This window comes from Myotis davidii, unplaced genomic scaffold (assembly GCF_000327345.1).
Source record: "Myotis davidii unplaced genomic scaffold, ASM32734v1 scaffold46, whole genome shotgun sequence".
Lineage (NCBI taxonomy): Eukaryota > Metazoa > Chordata > Mammalia > Chiroptera > Vespertilionidae > Myotis > Myotis davidii.
In genome coordinates, this window is record NW_006383006.1 from 7,378,256 (window position 1) to 7,396,008 (window position 17,753).

The 17,753-nt window shown below is 40.7% G+C and overlaps 1 protein-coding gene across 1 annotated transcript in view; it reads right to left on the reverse strand.

The window, feature by feature from the left end:
- The window catches only part of FAM98B (family with sequence similarity 98 member B), a gene marked incomplete at its 3' end in the record, with an annotated part of 76,698 nt that extends 62,098 nt beyond the window's left edge, over positions 1-14,600 (reverse strand). Inside the window, exons 1-3 of the mRNA XM_015557611.1 lie at positions 14,437-14,600; positions 4,242-4,387; positions 2,976-3,110 (exon numbers count right to left, since the gene is read on the reverse strand). Coding sequence (XP_015413097.1) covers positions 2,976-3,110; positions 4,242-4,387; positions 14,437-14,507 — 352 coding nt within the window. The remainder of the gene's footprint in view (positions 1-2,975; positions 3,111-4,241; positions 4,388-14,436) is intronic.
- Positions 14,601-17,753: the final 3,153 nt, after the last annotated feature.

The window sequence follows — 17,753 nt, forward strand, 5'->3', positions numbered from 1 at the left end:
GGTCAAGATAAAAATTATGAACAGCAAATACATATCTATCAACAAGTGAATCTAAAAATCAAGTGAATAAAAAATCTGATGAACAGAGTAAACTGGTGAATATAATAGAACCAAAGGCATAGAAAGGGAGTGGACTGATAATTCTTAGGGGGCAAGGGTTTGAGGGTGCAGGAATAGACTGGACAACAATCTTAGTCAGAGGGATGAGGACAGTGGGAGGGGTAAGGGCAGACGGTGAGGTGGGAACTGGGTGGAGGAAAGCTATGGGGGGAAAAAGAGTAACTAATGTAATAATCTGAACAATAAAGATTTAATTGAAAAAAAATAAAACTCTGTACCCCTTTAACACCAACTGTCCAACTTACCCCACCCTCAACCATGTATTTTCATAATCAGAAAAGCTACACCAACTTCTCCTCTATCTCCTCTTTACTATTACTTGCACCAGAAGCCTATCTTACCTATTGAAGAAACCTATTGCTGAGCTTCTTCACAGTTAAGGCAAAAAGGGAAACATGATGAATTCCATAGTTCTCAATGACTGGGATAAAGAACATGCAAGTTCCTCTAGGCCAGTGGTTGGCAAACCGCGGGTCGCAAGCCACATGCGGCTCTTTGGCCCCTTGCGTGTGGCTCTTCCACAAAATACCACGTGCCAATCGCAGCCCATGTGTAGAAGTCGGTTTTTGGCCCGGGCGAGTCTATTTTGAAGTGGCGTTAGAAGAAGTGGGGGGTGTCGGTCAGACGCGGCACAGGGGGGCCGCGGGATACGCAGCACGGGAGAGGCACGCACGAGTTGAGTGAGACTAGCTACAAGAGGAGTGTGGATGGGAGAGTTGGAAGGGGTCGACCTCAGCGAAAGTACCTCAATCAGATTGAGGATGTTTTTAGCAAAGGCCAGCTCAAGAGTACCCTAATTAAGTTAATAACAATGTACCTACCTATATAGTTTAAATTTAAAAAATTTGGGTCTCAAAAGAAATTTCAATCATTGTACTATTGATATTTGGCTCTGGTGACTAATGAGTTTGCCAATCACTGCCCTAGGCCATGCTTCTTGGCTTCCTTTCTATTCCAATATACCTAAGGGATACTATGACCCCCCCCCCCCCATTAATAACAATAGTACATTAAGTCAGTGACTCACACTGAATGGAAGGAAGATGGGAAAATAGTATAAGAAATAAGGGGGAAGACATAATATTTATTCCACCCAACACACAAGGTAATTCAACTGTCAACACTTCTAGCATCATCACTAGTTAAACACACACAATTCCTGCTCTAGTGCAACAAACATTACTAACACTAGAGCCTACAAGGAATATATCATCACATGGATCTTTTTATAAATGGTACAACCTAAAACAACAGAAATCTTCAATAACAGATGTTAGAAAAATTCTTTCAAATGGTCATTGTTTGCAGAACTTTCAAAAGAGCATAAAATTAAAAAAAGTTTTGAAGGGACCCAGTGCAAATAAATGGATTTTTATTAATGATGGTTGTTTGGATATAGGGTAATTTTACTCCAAATTAACCCCTGATGAAAACAGGCCACACCTGCCCAGGCCAGATAGCTCAATTGATTAGCAGTGGTTCTCAACCTTCTGGCCCTTTAAATACAGTTCCTCATGTTGTGACCCAACCATAAAATTATTTTCGTTGCTACTTCATAATTATAATGTTGCTACTGTTATGAATCGTCATGTAAATATCTGATATGCAGGATGGTCTTAGGCGACCCCTGTGAAAGGGTCGTTTGACTGCCAAAGGGGTCGCGACCCACAGGTTGAGAACCACTGGATTAGAGCATCGTGCTGATATTCCAAGGCTGTGGGTTCAATCCCCAGTCAAGGCACATACAAGAATTAACCAAAGAATGTGTAAATAAGTAGAACAACAAATTGATACCTCTCTCTTTCTTCCCTCTCCCTCTTATTCTTTCTCTAAATCAATAAATACAAATTTTAAAAAATGAAAAACAGGCCACACTCACTAGAACTCTTGTGGTCCAAGGGTGCAATTTTTTTTAAATTGATATACCCCTAATGCCTAGAGTAGTTTCTGGTACAATAGTAAATGATCAACACATATTTCTGAATCTACCACTATAACTCAAAGACTATCACTAAAGCAAGATCTAATAATCTGCTTAGTAGCCTAGTTTCAAAGAATTTTATGATTAAACTAGAGGCCCGGTTCACAAAAATTTGTGCACTCGGGGGGTCTCTCAGCCTGGCCTATGCCCTCTTGAAGTGTGGGACCCCTCGGAGGATGTCCACCCCAGTGGGGACCCTCACCCCATGGAAGTTTGGCCAGCCTGGATGAGGGGCTGATGGCTGTTTTCAGGCTGGCCACACCCCCTTTAGAATGGGGGGTCCCTACTGGGATGCCTAGGCAGTCTGGGTGAGGGGCTGAGGGCCGTTTTCAGGCTAGCCAAGCCCCCCGGCGACGTAAGCTCCCATCCGCTTCCTCCATCATTGGAGCAAGCAAGCCTCCTGCTCGCTCCAGCTCTGTGGCTGCCGGCCGCCATCCTTGTTGGGTTAATTTGCATATAGTTGCTCTGATTGGCTGGTGGGCATGGCTTAAGGCATAGCGAAAGTATGGTCAATTTGCATGTTTATCTTTTATTAGTATAGGATAGAACTTTAGAGATGACCAGTTTTAGCCACCTAGTCACAAATGCTAGGAGATTCATTAAGTGAAGGAAAAAATTATTAAAATACTACATAAATCACAAACAAGTCAAATAAATCTTAAGTGTTAGAAATCTTACACTAGTAGAATTCATTAGAATTTATACTACCTTTATATAAATATCCGAGTCATCTTCATATTTTAAGTTAAATATTAAAATCTTTTAAATATATAAGATATCTAATGCTTCATTAATAAAATTTCATAAATTTTGACTTAAAAATTTAAAACAAGGATCAAATACATGCATTTAAATGTTCAAAGAAAGAACTTACATAGAAGTTTCAAGCAGTCATCCTTCTTTTTTAAACGCTCTTTAATATCTCCTGATATGAGGACAGAATATGGACATGCCATTTCTTTTAAAAAACCACTTATCTCAAGCTGGAAGCTTTCTAGATCATCTCTCCCTTTAAAAAAGAAAAATCACAAAACATTTACTGAGTATTTACCATATAATCTGATACTATAAAATCTACAAGTTCACATTCAATTCTAAATTTTCCTTTTGACATTTAATTCTTACATGTGTGACCCCAAAGCTTAGGTAAAGGTAACCAAATAATTTCTACATTTAGAAAGTCACACTTAAATTCAGAAACATAAGTATCAATTTAAGAATATAAATATGTAATTATGATTATAAATATTTTTATATTTAAATTTAATTAGTATTTTCCAATATATGTTTCATAAAGCAGATAAAATGGGAATATTTTTGTATGAGTAATAAAAATATTAAAAACATTATTATGACTATAATTATTAACTGGCTTCAGAGCAAATGATATTTCTATGGATTCAGATCACAAATGCAGTCATCTAATTAAGCCTCATTGCTTATCTTTCTTTCATAACCTAATTATACGGGAGCCTGTGTCATGTATTTTGAATTTAGCTTATCTTACTTAGTTTCGAGGGAATTCTATTAGATATGGCAAGAAAAAAAAAAATTTAAAGACAGCTTCAAAAGTGAAGTCTACTTTATCCCCTAGCAAATGCCCAATAATTTATTTTTTCATTTTATTACACCATCTGAAATTCTACTAAAGACCCACAATGACTCCAGTTACCAAGACAGCAATGCATTAAACTTTATGAACAAGTACAGGAATATTTTATAAGATCATTCCTATGTGAATCCATGTCCTGAATTATAGGCTTTGTAATACAACTTAAATTAGGGATTACATGTACTTAAAAAAAAAAAACCCATCTTAATCCAAAATAAGCAGGATTCAAATATTAAACTTCTTAAATAACCAAATTCAGAGTTTACTTTTTCTTAAAAATACTAAGGTTAAGACAGCAGAAAAACTGTCTTGTTTGTAATCTTATACAAATTTTAAGAATGAATTTTGGATTAATATAGCATTTAATGCAAAGATATTTAATACAATATATTGAAGTTCTTAATATCAATGATTTTTCTTTGTATAGATTTTTCTTTTTCTAGTACATTTTAAATAAAACTGTAAATCATAAGCTATCATTTCATTTTACTATTAAACAAAAAAGTAAATAAAACACAATGGCAATACCAGCGGAAGTGATACTTTCTTCCAAGTTGCATAATGATTTTATTTGAGAGCCTAACCAAACACAGAGCTCTGAAAATTCAGGTGAAGATAGTCCACCCTCAGCTGCCTTGGTAAGGGCTTGCTCTTCTAACAGTGGTCCCTTATACCTAGAAAGAAAGACATAAAAGGTTAACAATTAACAAAAACCTCATATTCTTTATCACAGCCTACTGCCTATTTTTGTAAATAAAGTTTTATCAGAGTACATCTGATAAACGTATCCATTTACAGACTGCCTCTGGCTGCTTTCACACTGCAATGGCAGAATCGAGTCATTGTGACAGAGATAGCATGGCCAGCAAAGCCTAAAATTTCTACTATCTGCTCTGTTATAGAAATGGTTTACTGATTTGTGCTCTATATAATTAACATTTGGCTTTTTCCCGATATTTTAACATCTTTTAGTAAAACTATCAACCAATTTTAAGAGAAACATTACATATATAAAGTCAAATAGAGCTAAGTCTAATAATTATACTGTATAAAGGAATAAGAAAAAAGGAAGTAGTGACAAAACAGATGCAAATTTTAAATTTAAAAAGTTAAAGTTGAAAAAAACCTATGACAGTGATGGCGAACCTATGACACGCATGTCAGAGGTGACACACGTGTCAGAGGTGACACGCGAACTCATTTTTTTGGTTGATTTTTCTTTGTTAAATGGCATTTAAATATAACAAATATCAAAAATATAAGTCTTTGTTTTATTATGGTTGTAAATATCAAAAAATTTCTATATGTGACACGGCACCAAAGTTAGGGTTTTTCAAAATGCTGACACGCCGAGCTCAAAAGGTTCGCCATTACTGACCTATGAGATCATTTTAACCTAAACCATTTCTTTTATAATTTTACTTGAGGTCCAGTGCACAGATTCATGCACTGGTGGGGGGGCGTGGCCTGTGGGAATCAGCTGAGTGGTGAGCACATGACCCCTGGTGGTCAGTGCACATCATAGCAACTGGTCAACCAGTTGTTCTGGTTGTTCTGCTGTTCAGTCACTGAGCTTTTGTAGACTAGAGGCCCGGTGCACAAAATTTGTGCATGGGGGGTGTTTCCCTCAGCCCAGCCTGCACCCTCTCCAAGATCAGGCCTAAACTGGCAGTCAGACATCCTTTCACAATCCTGGACCACTGGCTCCTAATCGCCTACCAGACTACCTGCCTGGTCACCCCTAACTGCCCGCCCCTCCCAGCCTGATTCGCCCCTAACTGCCCCTCCTGCTGGCGTGGTCACCCCCATGTGCACTCCCCGCTGGCCTGGTTGCCCCTAACTACCCCCCTGCCAGCCTGGTCACCCCCAACTGCTCCCCTCTGCCGGCCTGGTCGCCCCCAACTGCACCCTCTGTTGGGCTGGTTGCCCCCAACTTCCCCACCTTGCTAGCCTGGTCACCCCTCATGCCCCCCCACCCCTGCTGGCCTGGTCACCCCACACAGCCTGCTTATTCAGTCATTTGGTCGTCCCTCACTAACCCCCCTGCCGGCCTAGTCGCCCCACACAGCCTGCTGTTGAGCCATTTGGTTGTCCCTCACTAACCCCCCTGCTGGCCTGGCTGTAGGCAGCCATCTTGTGATGGTGTGAGGCAGGGGTCTTCAAACTACGGCCCGTGGGCCACATGCAAATACAAATATTGTATTTGTTCCCGTTTTGTGTTTTTAGTTCAAAATAAGATATGTGCAGTGTGCATAGGAATTTGTTCATAGTTGTTTTTTTTAACTATAGTCCAGCCCTCCAACGGTCTGAGGATCAGTGAACTGGCCCCGTTTAAAAAGTTTGAGGAACCCTGGTGTGAGGGTTAATTTGCATATTACCTTTATTATATAGGATACTTTCAAACACTGCTACAAAGTTTACTTGAATAGTACCTTAAATTTTTTAACCATCTTATAAATTATCTTAATTGAATTAGATGTTTTTTACTTTATTCCTCTTTCTGCAACTGAGCTTTTATTTCACATTATAAACATAGATTTTAACATATTTCATGAGTTTTAATCCACTGTAGTTATTTTTCTTTTCAAACAGTCCTACCTTTGGTTAATGAGAGGCCATTCTTATTTGATTTATCCCCAGAATTCTTCAAATACTTTCCTTGATTTCTTTGACAAGATGTTCTTGTCCTGTACTTGTTATTGGCCATTTCTCCAAGAAGCCCTGATTGTTTTTAATGGTATGTAGAGTACACAACCTGGTAGTAAAGTTTAGTCACTGTGTCTGCAGCTTTTTCAAAGAACTTACATCAGGATTTCACGTTGCTATTTCCAATTCAAACTTAGAATTGTGGGTTTTTTTACTTAATTTGTTTTGTATTTTTATCTATTTTCTCTAAAATTGTGGTTTTTACTATTTTTATCTATTTTCAATAAAAAATATGGTTTCTAATAACATTTACATAATCCTAGTAAAAAATATAAGCTACATATAGTTTCAGAGTAGGAAAATCAGCATTTTACTAACAACAAAATCATTAAAAACAATTTATGTTTTTAGGTTTTAGAATATATTCCAGTAAGGATATATTTTTAAAAATTCCTTTCTGTGATTAAACCACCTACTCAACATATCAACAGACCTTTGTTTCATTTTGCTTTAAAATTTAGAATTGTCTCTTGTTTTGTTCTGATTTCATTTTTAATTTTGCTTTATAATTATGTAAGACATTAATATGGTTTCAAAGTCTAATTTACAAAACAAGGTACATTCAGACAAACCTACTTAACAATCTCAACTGTGTTGCCTCTACTCTGGTTCCCTCCCTCCCCCAAAGGTAACCACATTTATTAGTTCTGGAATGTCATTCCACAATGTTTTTAAAAACAAACATATACTTTTCCTTTTTTTTAGATAAAAGGCAGCCTACTACATACTGTCCTATTCCGTGCTTTAAGCACATATATATTCACATACACATATTTACATATACTAGAGATCAACAGAAATACCACTCAATCGTTTTTGTTTATTCACTATGCCCTTACTGAAAGATATTTGGGTTAGTACATCATTTTCCTATTATAAAAACTGGCAGATTTTTGTCAGTATATATCTGGGATAGATTCCTAGAATTGGGACTGTTAGGTCTAAGAGTAAATGGATATGTAATTTTGCTGGATACTATTATATTTACCTCTACAGGGGTTGTGTAAGTACCCATTCCTCATAATTCACCACAACTGTCAAACATTTGGATTTTTTACTATCTGATATCTCAGTATAGTTTTAATTTACATTTCTCTTATGAGCAAAGCTGTACATCTTTTCACATGTTTATAGGCCATTTGCATTTCCTTTTCTCTGAATTCTCTGGTCATATCTCATGATATTTTCAAATCCCCATTTTACAGGTAAGAAATTAAGGGTTAATGAGGTTAGGATACCTGCTTTATAAGTACTAGGCCAGGCACAGTGCTAGTTATATATATATTTATGTTTATATTTATAAATACATATACTCATATTTATAAAATATTTATTTATAATTCATTATAGTTTACAGCAATAATTTGAAGTTAGTATTATCCTAATTCTGGGTCAGAAAATAACTAGATGATGACATAATAATTTAAACCCAACTAAGACCCCAAATGTTCCATATGAACTATAAACTTCTGCCTACACTATTAAGGAAACTAAGTCAATAACCTGGCTAAGTTATGCAATCAGGTAAAGGCAGAGCTAGGACTAGAGTCTAGTCCAGTGATGGTGAACCTTTTGAGCTCGGTGTGTCAGATTTTGAAAAACCCTAACTTAACTCTGGTGCCGTGTCACATATAGAAATTTTTTGATATTTGCAACCATAGTAAAACAAAGATTTACATTTTTGATATTTGTTTTATATATTTAAATGCCATTTAACAAAGAAAAATCAACCAAAAAAATGAGTTCGCATGTCACTTCTGACACGCGTGTCATAGGTTCGCCATCACTGGTCTAGTCACTAGACCATTGTCTTTGCTCCTCTAGCCAAAACTGGTTCCTCTACGCAGTTACCTTTCTTCCATGTCTTACAGTGCCTCTCATTGAGATTTAATCGTAAACATCTTTATTTCCCCCTACTTGCTTGCATTTCTGCAATAATCATAAACTCCTGAATAAATGTATCTAATTCGTATAGTTGGTGCTATTTTCACTCAAATGCCAACCACAATTCAACAAAATTGATTACATCACCAGAAATAAAGAATTGCAGTGGTTCTCAACCTCTGACCCTTTAAATACAGTTCCTCATGTTGTGACCCAACCATAAAATTATTTTCGTTGTTACTTCATAACTGTAATGTTGCTACTGTTATGAATCGTCATGTAAATATCTGATATGCAGGATGGTCTTAGGCGACCTCTGTGAAAGGATCATTCGACCGCCAAAGGGGTCGCGACCCACAGGTTGAGAACCACTGATTTAAAGGGAGAAAACCCCACAATCCTTAATGCCTTTGGTTTCATCAGATCGATATAAAGAAGAAAAAAAAAATGCATTTAACAAACCTAACATCTAATAACAATCACAATACAACTAAAATTTATAAACTGCTTTTATAGTAGGCCAGTGTTATGTGCTTTATGTATATTGCCTCATTTAATTGCCATAATGTCCTAAAAGGTATTATTATTATGCTCTTAGCTTGCTCTATATATTCTTATTTAGGAAAGTGCTACTCTTATTCCAACCATTGGAGCTACCTCCCCTAGGCCCAGCCTCCCCCAGGAGTCCTCCATACAGTGGAACCATAGCTGCTGGCCTGACACTTCAAACTGTGTGATCCAATCTTCAGTCTGTTAGGGCCATTGGCAAACCTCCACAAAGACACAGCCAGATCCTAATTTACTTTGTTTTCTATTTTTATTAGCCAATATACTAGTATAAAACATGAGATCCTTCCCCCTGTCATCTGCCCAACCTATTGGCTTGCCTCTGATCCTGTTCTCCACTTCTCCCTGCTTCCCAAATTCTTCCACTATGTTCCATTCATAAACAGCAACTCTCTTATACTGTCAATCTCTTCTCAGAAAAATTATCCCTACCACCTCTAGCTTTGGCTAGTTTACTCTCTCAATGGCAGGGTTTGTCCTCCTTGCTTCCCAATATAGCATCCGTATCATTGCTCCCTCATTTTCTTAAAAATATCTCCTGCTCTCTCCAGGTTCAAGCCAGTCAGATTTGCCATCCTCTTTCTCTTGTAATTTTCATCTACCAATCTCTTGGGTACTCCCCAAAATTTCCTGTGCTCTCTTTTCCTTTCCATTCCTTTTTTCTTTTTTTGTCATTAATTCAAATATTTCACTTCCTGACCACAACCTACTATCTATCCTTTCAGCTTGCTCTTTTGACCAATCATCGACAACTACTCTTTAATATCATCTCTACCTCCATTCCATTGGTTCCTCCACATTCTCTGCATTGACTAGCTCTCTGCTGTCTTCACTTTCTTCCCTATTCAATTTATATTTCAATATATATTTCATTTTGGTGCTAAATAAATGCCTATTGCAGAAATGAATCCTTGATACCATCCATCATCTCCTTCAGCTCTAATATCCAACCAATTACTAAGCCCTATAAATGCACTTCTTTCCATATCCATTGCCACTAAGCAACCATCACTTCTTGCCTATACTAATTAAATTCTCCAATCCACTCTCCACCTTGCTGACAGAGGTAACTTTTCAAACTAGACATCTAATCACTCCTTTTTTTATTTAAAATCCTTCAATCATAAAGATGGTAGCATAGGTAAGCACAGTACTCGCCTCCTTCCACAACCACATCAAAATTACAACTACAGGAGCCCTCTTGGAAGGAGAAGAGAGGGAGCAAGAAAATTGAAAACCTATTTGAAAAAATAATGACATGTACTCGCCTCCTTCCACAACCACATCAAAATTACAACTAAGCTACATAACAACCATCACTCAGAACCGCCTGAAATCCGGTTGAACAGAAGTTCTACAGCTAGAGAATTAAAGAAGAAGACACACTGAGACTTTGTGTAGGGGCGGGTTTTGCATGTGGCTGTCCAGTTTTTGAAACATTATTTATTGAAGAGGCTAGGGGCCCAGTGCATGAATTCGTGTACCTTGAAAGGAACTGTGAGCTGCGAGGCTGAGTTGGGCACAGGGGTGGGTCTTGGTCCATCCTCCATGCCCCCACCTGGGCCCTCCCACTGCGGCCCCTGGTCCCCTGTCTGCAGGCAGCCAGAGTCCCAATTAAGATGAACCCAAAGAGGCCTACACCAAGATACATCATAATTAAAATGCCAAAGGTTAAAGGTAAAGAGAGAATCTTAAAAGCAAGAGAAAAGCAGTTATTACCTACAAGGGAGTGCCCATGTGACTGAGCTGATTTCTCAACAGAAACTTTGCAGGCCAGAAGGGATTAGCAGGAAATATTCAAAGTGATGAATAACAAGGACCTACAACCAAGATTATTACTCTACCCAGCAACACTATCAATTAATATTGAAGGTCAGATAAAGAGCTTCACAGACAAGAAAAAGCTAAAGGAGTTCACTTCACCAAACCAGTATTACATGAAATGGTGAAGGGTATTCTTTAAGAAGAGGAAGAAGGAGGAAGGAGAAGGGAGGAGAAAAGGGGAGGAGGAGGAGGATAAAAAATATGAACAGTAAAATGGCAATAAATATAAAAAAATAAATGAAGAAAGAATCTAGTGAACAAAATAAACTGATGAATAAAATAGAACCAGAGGCATAGAAACATGGAATAGACTGAGGAATCTCAGAGGAAATGAGGAAAGGGGCATGGGAAGAGATTAACCAAAGAACTTACATGCATACATGCATTACCCATGGACACAGACAATAGGGTGATGAAGGCCTAGGGTGGAGTGGATTCCGGGAAAAGGGGGGCAGTGGGCGGGGGGAGGACATCTGTAATACAGTACTCTCAACAATAAAGATTAAAAAGTAAATAAATAAAGCCCTCAATCATGTCCCATTGCCGTTATGACAAATAAGAAAACCACAACAGAGTCTAAAAGGTGCCGCATGCCCTAGTCTTCACCTAACTCTCCAATCCAGTCTTCACCACTCTGGCCTTTGCTCTCTGCCCTCGGCCTCTTAGCCTCCTTCCAGTTCTTCTAATACAGCATGCTTCTTTCCTCTTGTTCTCACTGTAAGGACACCTTTGTCCTCCCTTCCAATCCAACGTCTCCTAGTTAACTCCTAGTCACCCTTTCTTTTTCAGCTCAAATACCAATTCCTCAGAACTGTAACTAACCTCCCTAAGACTATATAGGTCCTCCTGTCATGTTATGTCATCCTGCTCTTTTTCTTTAAAACACTTGTTATCAGAGTTAATAAATATCTGTGTGATCATGTCTGTTTCTCCACTAGACTGTAGCTCCACAGGACAGGGACCTATTTTGCTTACCATGGACCTCTCAGAACAGTACAGAGCTGTGCTCAATAACTACTTGAAATAACCTTCTCTCCATAATGGTGGTTTGCAACCTAGGCTATGAAACTTGTTTTTAAAAATGCATGCTTGGCCCTAACCAGTTTGGCTCAGTGGATAGAGCGTCGACATGCGGAATCAAGGGTCCCAGGTTCAATTCTGGCCAAGGGCATGTACCTTGGTTGCGGGCACATACCCAGTAGGGAGTGTGCAGGAGGCAGCTGATCGATGTTTCTCTCTCATCGATGTTTCTAACTCTCTATCCCTCGCCCTTCCTCTCTGTGGAAAATCAATAAAATATATTTTAAAAAAAGAATAAAAATGCATGCTTGTACTGCATCCCCAAAAAAGATCATGATTCACTCAGCTTATAGCATATACGAAACCAGAACATTTTTTCACAAGCTCCATACATGATGTTGATGCACAATCAGGGTTGAGATCCACTGTTCTACAAAATCAGAGACTCTCAGAACTGAAAGAGACTTCTGAAATCTCAGCTCCTTTCACAGATGAGAAAACTAAGCTATTTTTACCCTACCATTTATAACAGACCATATCACTAAACTGTTCTTTCACATAGATGTCCACTTTTAATTCCTCCCTTTAGTTACCTGACAAACTAAAGTACCTTCATAATATCTCATGTTTCAACCACAATAGAAAATTACTTACAATCTACATAGACAGTATTTTAAAACACTATTCAATTATAACACCTACTGGAAGTATACAACTACTAGAGGCCCCGGTGCATGAAATTCATGCACTGGGGGGGGGGGTTGTCCCTCAGCCCGGCCTGTGCCCTCTGATAGTCCAGGAGCCCTCAGGGGATGTCCAACTGGCTCCCACCACCACAGCTGCACTCGCCAGCCTTGAGCCCAGCTTCTGGCTGAGCAGCGCTTCCCTTGTGGGAGTGCAATGACCACCAGGGAGCAGCTCCTGTGTTGAGCATCTGCCCCCTGGTGGTCAGTGCACGTCATAGTAACGAGTCATTCCAACGTTCGGTCGATTTGCATATTAGCCTTTTATTACATAGGAGGATAGTACTTTTTTTTCTACACTTTATTATAAGAAACTTCAAACTCTTGTCCTCAGTTATTTCAGGAAAAATCAACTCTAAAGTGTGTAATTTTTACTTTCCATATTGAATACTCTGAAACTAATTTTCCTTAATAAAAGTCAAAGTTATAGCAAACTTCATCTTTCAAGCACCTATAATATAAACAAAATCAAGGAATAAAGAATGCAAAAAAGGAACAGACTTTACCTTTTTCAAAAACTACAGAATCCCACTATTCTTACCCAGAATACTTAGGAGCTCAAACGTTTGAGGCCTAAGCACTTCAATTAAGTATTTTAACTTCTTGTTTTGGTTACTTCCTTAACCAAGCTAAGTGAAAATTTGCAAGGGATTTCACAGAAGAAGAAAAAAAAAGCCCCCTAAATAATCAGTGGCTCTATTCTTTCAATTGGCAAACATCTATTCAGGATCTACTAAGTGCAGGGCTCTGTAACATTGGGTCACTTGCAAAGTAGGTGCTAATCAGGGTCCAAAAGCAACCACTGATAGAGGATCAAGTGCAGCTTCTGGGAAAGATAAAGGGAGTGGGGGTTTCAAGCTTCACAACAGCACCTCAAAGGCACAGTCTAATCATTCAAGAAACTCCAGCGAGTGGGAAGGCAAGCAACTGTGCAGATGGCTCCATACTCTTTAACGTGTGTGTGTGTGTGTGTTTGTTTTTTGGACTCTCAACTACCTGGTCCTATGCTGACCTCTGTGCACGCTCTCCTTTGAACTTTTCTTCATTCACTCGCCCATTCATTCACCCACGATTTATTGTGCCAGACACCACTGTGGGATGGTGTTGGCATCAAGACCAGAAAGGCGCCTGTTTTCCTGAAGCTGCCTGGGATGAGGGCGGGGCATTCCACATACAACGTGCAGGTCAAGATACATTGTGAAAAGAATAGCGGCTACGACGAAAAACAGACTAAGTCTGAGGGAGAGACTATGTTGTATAGATATTGCTCCCCGCGCCGGGAGCGTCAGTACCACCCCGGGAGTCCCCACAGCGCTGACTAGTATCACTCTGAACAGTAAATACCACGCTCCACGGAGCCCCCACGACTACGTAAACGAGCAGTCACCTGAGACGGGCTTTTCCTCCGCCTGGCACATAAAGATGCATTCAGAACACATGAGCAAGAAGTAAATACGCAGTGCACGGACGGTGGCTGAATGAATGGACTAAACGAAAACATTTTCTACAGTCAAGGCAGCGGGAGAGATGCGCTCCCGAGGCCTAAGTAAGCCACAGGTGAGGCCTAATTCAGCCCCGGGTCGCCCAGCGCAGGAGACACCACACCCCCGCCCCCCGGGCGCCGCAACAACGGGGACAAAAATATGCCCCGCGGGCTAGGGACGCGCGTGCCGGGAGGACCGATGCAGGCCGGGCCGCGCCGCGTCACTGCCGCGAATGCCGGCGGAGGAGTTCCAGGCAAGGAGTTTGGAAGAGGGGCCGCGCTCCCCAGCTCTCCGGCCATTCTCCACCCCCAGGCCCCAAACGGATCTTTTTCCCGCCTCCCGCTTAACTCCGTCAGCGCCGGAGGGGGCGAGGCAGGAAAGGAGGCCTGCGCCGAGCTGCCGGAGCCCGGGAGAGGCCCGCAGGTGGGGACTGCTGCAGCCAGGCCGAGGGAGAGCTTACGTTTTCGGGGGAAAGACGTTCGTAGGAATACTCACCCCAACGCCTCTAGTGTGTCCAGAACGTCTCCTTCCATCGTGGGTTCGGAACCCGGCTCCGGCCCTCTCATGGTCCTCCGGGCCAAAGCTGTTCGCCGCTCTAAGGAGCCCGCCGGAAACCGGCGTTGCCGCGCCAAGGTTCCGGTCCGGATCTTGACTAGGATTGCCTGCGAGCGCCTCTGTCTGGGAGCCCAAAGGTTCCCGGTCTGGAGGCAGTCTGTACTCAGACGGCCTTATTTAAAATAATAATAGAAATAGTAATAAAAAGCGTTAGTTCTTTTCTGTGTGGAAGTCAATCTTAGCAAGCATCGCGATTCCACCCGAGTTTTTCTCAATCTATCAGACTCCCAACCCTCTCTTTTTATAATAAAAATCCCGAAGTAGAATAATAATTATCTTGAGCTAAAATTAGTAGGTAATATCACGTATCTACACATATAATTTTTACATCATTATACACGGCAATGCTCCAAGTTTAAGAAATAAGGGGCAGCTAACTTATACTTATATTGTTTTATTAAAAAATGTGCAAGATCGATGAAGCTATCAGATGTTTGCTTCTATCTGCAGAATCTTTTTTTTTCTATCTGCAGAATCTTATACACAATATGTGTCCTATTGCTGATAAAGTATAGGTGATTGTATAAAAGACATTAATGAAAGTTGCATGTTGCCATCTTAGAGTATTCACTAAAAGAATAATCAAATGTAAAACTTATAACTAACAACTAAGAGAAGGGGAAAACAGAATAATGAAAAAAAAACAAACCATAAGACTAAATCTAAAAGCAGGAAAAAAAGAAAATAAGTTAAACCATAAGATAGTGGGTAGAAATATTAACATCAGAAAAATAGCTGCGAATGCAGAAAGCATCAGAGAGACATAAAGAGGGACATTTCATAACAATAAAAGTATCAAAACCACAGGAGGCTATAACAATCCTAAATGTTCATTTTCTTTAATAACCAGGCTCAAAATATAACCAAATGAACTTAAACGAGAAATATGCAAACCCAGAGAGGAAGATTTTAAGCACATCTCTAATTGCTTGATGTAACAAATAGTTTTTAAAAATCTTGGGTTGTGCAAGAGTCAGCTGATCGATGTTTCTCTCCCATTGATGTTTCTAGCTCTTTATCCCTCTCCCTTCCTCACTGTTAAAAAATCAATAAAATATATTTTTTAAAAAATCAGTGGGCGTACAAGAGACTTGAAAAACATCATTTACATATTTGACCTAATTAGTAGATCACTCCTCCCCAAACTTCAGAATATGCATTTTTCAAGTGCACATGTGTCATTTATAAAACTTGACTTCAGACTGTACCTGAAAGTAAGTCTCATCACATTTAAAGACTGAAAGCATACTAGTAAAAGGCACTTTTTGTGACTATAGTAGAATTAAACTAGGAACTGAAGCCATGACAATGAGGCCTTCAGTCTATAGGCACAAGTAAGGCAGCAGCAACTGACGCCACAAACCACTTAATAACACAAGCTATTGCTAGGGCCACGCTGGCCAGAACACAGTGCACATGTGTAGCTCTAGTCTAGATGGTGCATAAACTAAATCCAGTCAGCTCAGCCCTGCTGCATTCAGAGCCACCTGCACCCCTTATTATATCTGGGACTAAATACCCTCCTTTCTTCCCTGATAGGAGAGATACATGACCAATCTGTCAAGAGAGTGGACACTCCAACCTCCTCAAAAGCCTTTAAAATGGTCAGCAAACCAAGCTAGAGTCCTTTATGATACAGCTAGTCCAAGCTATAATGGAGGCCCATCCTCTTCCTCCTCCAGACCTATTACCTATTACCCACACTCTTGACCAGAATTTCAGTATTCTGAGTTGACAGCCATGTTTGCTGAAATTAACCATTTTTGGTCAGAAAAAGGACAAGGGTAACCAGAGATACCCCAGTAAGATCTTGGATTTCAAACAAATTCTTGCCTCCACTGTGTAGCAGCAACCTGAGATGCTCATGATAAATAGCTATGTCAGTAAAGTAACTATTCTTTGCCTGCAAGTTCACTAGTATGAAGAGCCAAGCTTGTAAAAGGATAGTTGCCACAGTCAACATCTTCCCACCCTGGAAGCCAGAGTCTCTAACCCAGCCATGGGCAAACTACGGCCCCCAGGCCGGATCCGCCCGTTTGAAATGAATAAAACTAAAAAAAAAAAAAGACCGTACCCTTTTATGTAATGATGTTTACTTTGAATTTATATTAGTTCACACAAACACTCTATCCATGCTTTTGTTCCGGCCCTGCGGTCCAGTTTAAGAACCCATTGTGGCCCTCGAGTCAAAAAGTTTACCCACCCCTGCTCTAACCCATAAGAGCCCAAAGTTTTAGAAACTGAGCACAAATTCTATAAGAGTGTCCTTAGGCAAGATGGTGAGGGAGCCAATTCTACTTGTACCCCTTAGTTCCTGGGCCCACGTTTTCTAGCTAAGGAGCACACCATTATAAATCATCTTCTGGTTCCACTCATCCTATATAAGAAAGCTAATATGCAAATGGTCCTCGTGCCTTCACTTTGTCATGCCATCATGCTTTAACTGCTCAGACGCTCAACACTGGGGAGAGAGGAATGGGGACCAGCCAGGCACAAATGAGCTCGCAAGAAAGGAATGGGGACCAGCCAGACTGGGGCCCGGGAGAAGGACAAGCTGCCTGCCCTGCAGTCCCGGGCGCCAGCAGCCCCAGGCACCAGCAGTCCCAGGCATCAGAGGTTGTGCCTGAACCTGCAGCCTGAGAGAGGGATAAGCCGCCCACCCCATAATCCTGGGTGCCAGTGGATGGGGCTGTGGCCTGGGAGAAGGACAAGCCACATGCCCCACAGTCCTAGGTGCCTGTGGCTGTGGCCCAGGTGAAGCCGCCTGCCCACGGTCCCCTGAGGCTGCGGACGGCCCGGGCGAAGCCGGCCCAGGTCCTGGGTTACTGCAGCCAGCCAGAGGGAGGGAAGCCCAGGTCCCAGGTGCCTGTGACCAGCCAGAGGAGGGAATCCTGGGTCCTGGGTATGGGGCAAGGCAGAGGCAATTAGGGGCGATCAGGCAGGCAGGTAGAGGGGTTAGGGGTGATCAGGCAGGCAGACAGGCAAGTGGTTAGGAGCCAGAGGTCCCAGATTGTGAGAGGCAGTCGGACATCCCCCGAGGGGTCCCAGATTGGAGAGGGTGCAGGCCAGGCTGAGGGACACTCCCTCCCTTCATGAATTTTGTGCACTGGGCTCTAGTATACCTATAAGGGAGATCAAACATCTAAACCTGCAGAATGTTAAGACTAAGCGCATCTTACCTGAGTCTTCAATAAACC